This window comes from Erinaceus europaeus, chromosome 8, assembly GCF_950295315.1.
Source record: "Erinaceus europaeus chromosome 8, mEriEur2.1, whole genome shotgun sequence".
In the NCBI taxonomy this organism is placed as follows: domain Eukaryota; kingdom Metazoa; phylum Chordata; class Mammalia; order Eulipotyphla; family Erinaceidae; genus Erinaceus; species Erinaceus europaeus.
Genome location: NC_080169.1, coordinates 22,277,965 through 22,283,964, shown reverse-complemented (window position 1 = coordinate 22,283,964; position 6,000 = coordinate 22,277,965). Strand labels below are relative to the sequence as shown.

General features: G+C 40.0%; 1 protein-coding gene across 3 annotated transcripts in view; it reads right to left on the bottom strand.

The window, feature by feature from the left end:
• Window positions 1-716: 716 nt before the first annotated feature.
• Window positions 717-6,000, bottom strand: part of CPVL (carboxypeptidase vitellogenic like) — a 161,303-nt gene continuing 156,019 nt past the window's right edge. For all 3 annotated transcript variants that reach the window (XM_060196033.1, XM_060196035.1, XM_060196034.1), the window contains one exon: window positions 717-947. In XM_060196033.1, coding sequence (XP_060052016.1) covers window positions 837-947 — 111 coding nt within the window. In that variant the 3' untranslated portion in view covers window positions 717-836. The remainder of the gene's footprint in view (window positions 948-6,000) is intronic.

Below are 6,000 nucleotides of genomic sequence, written 5' to 3'. Positions count from 1 at the left end.
AGAGCCCAAGCAGTAACCCTGGAGGCACGAAGAAGAAGGAGGAGGAGGAGGAGGAGGAGGAGGAGGAGGAGGAGGAGGAGGAGAAGAAGGAGAAGAAGAAGGAGAGGAAGAAGAGGAAGGAGAAGAAGGAGAAGGAGAAGGAGAGGAAGAAGAGGAAGAAGAGGAAGAAGAAGAAGAAGAAAAAGAAGAAGGAGGAGGAGGAAGAAGGAAGAATTGCCATCAGGGATAATGGAACTGTGCAGGCACTGAACCCCAGTGATAACCCTGGTGGCAGAAAAAGCACATAAATAATCTTTACTTTGTTATATGCAAAAATTTGTAATTAATAGTTAAAAACTTCCAGGCTACTTTTTGCTCAGAATTTCTCCATCCCAGAGAAATATAATTCCCCACCACAATTTCCTCATTCCTTTGGAGCAATAAGTCAGCTGTACTCATCCAAAGACACCTTCATACACAAGGTATGACAGACTCTTCAGTTATTCATTGTTACAACTTCATTTATTATTGTACCTTCCACATATACTTGGAAGGAATTTAAATTTTATTTTTTAAGATGCTCTACCAATCACTTGTCCATTTTTTACCTGAATTGGTGTCTTAGAATTCACTTTTTCCACTATTAAATTAAAAGAACAATTACTGCTTCCTTACAGCATTTTCTTAAAGTTAATTGTGGAATAAACAAATTTCTCCCAAGGAGTTCACTTATGCAAAGATTTTTTTTTATTGATGAGAACTATTTGCAGATATGAAAAGATAATTTTTATTTATATGACAAATTCAAATTTGAAAAATTCTTTTCAAGGATTAAAAAGTTACAGTAGGACTGTGGCTTATCCATCATAAGGATCCCATCCCCGTTCAAAAACAAATCGGTTAATCATGTCAAAAGATCTCAAAGGCTGGTCATAGGGTAAAATGTGTCCTCCACCACGAACAATGACCTTAAAGTAGAAAAACAAAGAAATAGAAATTTAGCAAAACCAATATTGTAAATCAGTGGTTTTAAGTCACTATAAAATTTTTAAAGTACACTTTAAAACTTACCTGAAATAGAGAATATGTTCTACTGATCTGTGTCTATGGAGACGCTAATCGTCTTACCTTTGATAGCTTTAATAACAAGTAACTTAAGGCTGGAGAGTTTTAAAATTATATATAAACATCCTCACTGCCCATTGGAATTGGTTTCAGTATTCTTGAGGATACCAACATCTAAGCAACCCCAAGTTCTTATTTATATAAAACGGTGTATTATTTTTGTGTAACTACATACAACCTCCAGTAAAAACAGCACAGTCTAACACATCTCTGTATCACTTACAATTCTTAAAAAAAAAAAAAAAGTAAATGCTATCTATGCTGAGACACAGCTCAGGAGTGGGGCTCATACTTGGTGAGCAGGCACTAGTTACATGGCAGTGTCACTATTTCTCTTCCTGCTCTACTTTAATGGAAAAGCAGCCCAGGAACAATGAAATCCAATCCACATGAGGACCTAAGAGTGGTCACCCTTTTACAACATTCTGCACTGACAAAAAAGGACACTGATTGGTCTCCTAGCTCACCTGGATGGTGCTCTTCCCTGCTTTGCCATGTATGAAACCCAGTTTTGAGCCTGGACCCAGCTGAACTGGAGGAAGCTTCAGAACTGTGGTATACATCTCTCCTTCTCTCTGCCTCTGCCTCTCTTTCTAGCCTCAAAAGTTGACCTAGAACAGTGAAGCCCCAGTGATGGCGACAACCATAAAAGGACTGGTCACTGCTCTCAGGAAGCCTCTGGTTTCAGCAATGTCCCACCTAGAGAACTAGTGAAGGTTTCATGATTAAATACCAAAAGGGAAAGAACTGATACTGAGTGCTGAAGAGCAAGTGAGATCAGTGTGGTCTGAGGTGTCCTGTAGCACATGTGGCTAATGGACAAGAGTTAGTAGTGAAGATGTGATGTGACACATACATGCTGAATCCCAGCCAGCAATTCAAAAACACTTAGACAAGGTCCTTCAGAAGAGGCCAGTCACTTTTTGCCTGCTTCAATCTGAAGGAAATTGAGGGAGATAAAGAATACAAATTTCCATAGATGTTTCTGTGAACCTACTACCCCCTTACAAGCCTGCTGTGAAGTCAGTAGAATGAAACATTAAATGAATTCTACCTTGCAACTCATACCTGTGCAAGTCACACAGGACAACTATGCGAGCACCATTCACTTCCAGATCCTGGTGACTGAGCTATCTGGATATAGTACTTATTGAAGTCCCACACTGATAAAAAAAAAAAAACCAGTTAGAACCGTAACTTCCGATGCAAATACCATTAATTTCCTGGTAGTTAACTATTTGTTAGAGAGAGAGAGAGATACAGAGAGAGAGAGAGAATATGAGAGATATAGAGATGCTAGAGTTCTACTCACATATATGAGGTGCAGAGACCAAGTCCAAGACCTGATGCATATATTTTCTGCACTCTACAGCTGAATCACCATCTTGTCCACCAGACACAGATATAAGTTTTCTTTAAACTGGTGGGTGGGGGATGATGGTAAACAGTGTAATTGTGACATATGGGTACAGTTTCTCATCTTCCATGACAAATGTCTGCAAAACACTCTCAACCCCAACTTAGGTCCTCCAAGACCCCAATTACTCTCACCCTCCCTCCCTTTCAATCCCTCCTTCCATCTGGGTGTTGTTTTGCTTTAGTGCAATATACCACACCCAATCCAAGTCTGTGATTTTGCTTTCTTTCCCTGTTTCTTTCTTCCCTCCTCTCTCTCTCTCTCTCTCTTTCTCCTTTTAACAACTGTGCTTTACTGTAAGCCACTTGTGTTCTAATAGTATATTAAATATTTTACTTTTTTTGTTTTATGGCACACTGGGTTATCATTAGTATTCAGTGACTATATGACACTACCATAGTTTCCCTGTGGTCATGTTTTCCCATATCCATTCATTCATTGTTTTAAAAAAAATAAAACTTTATTTGACAGAACAGAAAGAAGCTGATAGCGAGGGAGAGAGGGGAGAGAGACCTGCAGCAGTGCTTCACCACTCATGAAACTTCCCCTTTGCAGGTGGAGACTGGGAACTTGAACCCTGGTTCTTGTGAAAATGTGCACTTAACCAGATTTACCACCACCTGGCCCCTTCTGTCCTTCTTTCTTTCTTTTTTAAATTTTTTCATATTTACTTATTTTCCCTTTTGTTGCCCTTAGGTTTTTTTTTTATTGTTGTTGTAGTTATTATTGTTGTTATTATTGATGCCGTTGTTGTTAGATAAGACAGAGAGAAATGGAGAGAGGAGGGGAAGACAGAGAGGGGGAGAGAAAGACAGACACCAGCAGACCTGCTTCACCACCTGCTTCACCACCACAGGTGGGGAGCTGGGGACTCAAATCAGGATCCTTATGCCAGTCCTTGTGCTTTGCACCATGTGTGCTTAACCCGCTGTGCTACTGCCCGACTCCCCTGTCCTTACTTCTTAAGGTCCACAAATAAATGATATCATCTGGTATTTGTCCTTCTCTTTCTGGCTTATCTCACTTAACATGTTTCCTTTGAGATCCATCCAAGAAGAAGCAAAAGAAAGGACTTCGTTATTTTCAACAGTTGAGTAGTATCCCATTGTGGACACGTACGGCAACTTTCTTAGTCACTCATCTGCAAACACCAGTATTTTAAACCAAATAATAATACTTGCACAGTAATTCCTCCCACCTCTCTCATGACAGCCCTCTGAACAAAGTGAAGGAGTTAGACTCCCATTGGGAGATCTGAGGCTGAACTTAGCATTAAACAACTGCAAACCCACTTCACGCTAAATCCTACCAAATGGTCATTTCTGCGCAATGCAATGACACCAAAGCCCCTCTACCATTTGTGGTTAGGCATGCAATTGGAAACCCAACTTGTCTCACTTTTTGCTCCAGACCAAAAGTAAACATATGTGGGACAAGTGCAACTCTAGAGGCAAACTTTTGCTGCCTCCACAATCCCAGGCTAGAATTTTTTTTTCCTTGCAGATTCCCATCCAAACCTCAAGCCTTGGCAGGAACCTGATGAGTGATTTCTGTGCAACTTTAGCTCAGCTGAGGACACTTAACAAAATCAAGTTTGTGACAAAAGCCAGCTGCTTCAACTGGAAATGAATTTGGCAGTAGTGGTCCAGCACACAATAAACACAATACTGAAGAGCAAAAGGTCATCCTCCTTCCAGAGTCATTGTTATAGTTAAGGGAGGTGGAGTGGAGTGGGCTGGGGTGGGGAGGTAGGGGTGGGATAGTAACTTATAGTCTGGGCTCAGGAGTCAGAGAGTAGAATCATAACTAGTAGGAGAGCAATTTGTGTGAGCTTGAGAAAGAGCCTCTCAACAAGAAAAACATATTCCTATTTTTAAAATATTTTGTTTATTTTATTTTAATGAGAGATAGAGGATGGATAGATAGATAAATAGATAGATAGACAGACAGACAGATAGATAGATACCAGAGTATTGCTCAGCTTTGACTTATGGTGGTGCTGGGGACTGAACCTGGGGCCTCACAGCCTCAGACATGAGTCTTTTGTATAACTACTATTCCCAGCATATTATCTCTTAGGATAATTCTAAGTTGTAAGAGGAACTAATAGAGTTGAGTGGACACTTTAAAAAAGTACCTGGGTGGGCTGAACAGTGCTCTGGTTAAAAAAGAAAAAGTATCTGAGTGAGGAGGGCATGTAATATCTTCAGGATCTAAATACGTGTATCAGCCTAACCACCACAGAGCATTGTGTTCTTAATTCAATTAATTCTTTTTTTTATTTCTTTATTGGGGAATTAATGTTTTACATTCAACAGTAAATACAATAGTTTGTACATGCTTAACATTCCCCAGTTTCCCATATAACAATACAACCCCCACTAGGTCCTCTATCATCCTTCATGGACCTGTATTCTCCCCACCCACCCACCCCAGAGTCTTTTACTTTGGTGCGATATGCCAATTCCATTTCAGGTTCTACTTCTGTTTTCTTTTCTGATATTGTTTTTCAACTACTGCCTGAGAGTGAGATCATCCCATATTCATCTTTAAGTTTCTGACTTATTTCACTTAACATGCATTTTTCAAGGTCCATCCAAGATCGGCTGAAAACGGTGAAGTCACCATTTTTTACAGCTGAGTAGTATTCCGTTGTGTATATATACCACAACTTGCTCAGCCACTCATCTGTTTTTGGACACCTGGGTTGCTTCCAGGTTTTGGCTATTACAAATTGTGCTGCCAAGAACATATGTGTACACAGATCTTTTTGGATGGGTGTGTTGGGTTCCTTAGGATATATCCCCAGGAGAGGAATTGCAGGATCATAGGGTAGGTCCATTTCTAGCCTTCGGAGAGTTCTCCAGACTGTTCTCCACAGAGGTTGGACCAATTGACATTCCCACCAGCAGTGTAGGAGGGTTCCTTTGACCCCACACCCTCCCCAGCATTTGCTGCTGTTACCTTTTCTGATGTATGACATTCTCACAGGAGTGAAGTGGTATCTCATTGTTGTCTTTATTTGCATTTCTCTGACAATCAGAGACTTAGAGCATTTTTTCATGTGTTTCTCGGTCTTTTGGATCTCTTCTGTGGTGAATATTCTGTCCATGTCCTCCCCCCATTTTTGGATGGGGTTATTTGTTGTCTTGTTGTTGAGTTTGGCAAGCTCTTTATATATGTAGGTTATTAAACTCTTATCTGATGTATGGCATGTAAAGATCTTCTCCCATTCTGCGAGGGGTCTCTTGTTTGGGTAGTGGTTTCTTTTGCTGTACAGAAGCTTTTTAATTTGATGTAGTCCCATAGGTTTATACTTGCCTTAGTCTTCTTTGTAATTGGATTCGTTTCATTGAAGATATCTTTAAAATTTATGCGCAAAAGAGTTCTGCCATAATTTTCCTCTAAGTATCTGATAGTTTCTGGTCTAACATCCAAGTCCTTGATCCACTTGGAATTTACTTTTGTATTTGGTGAAA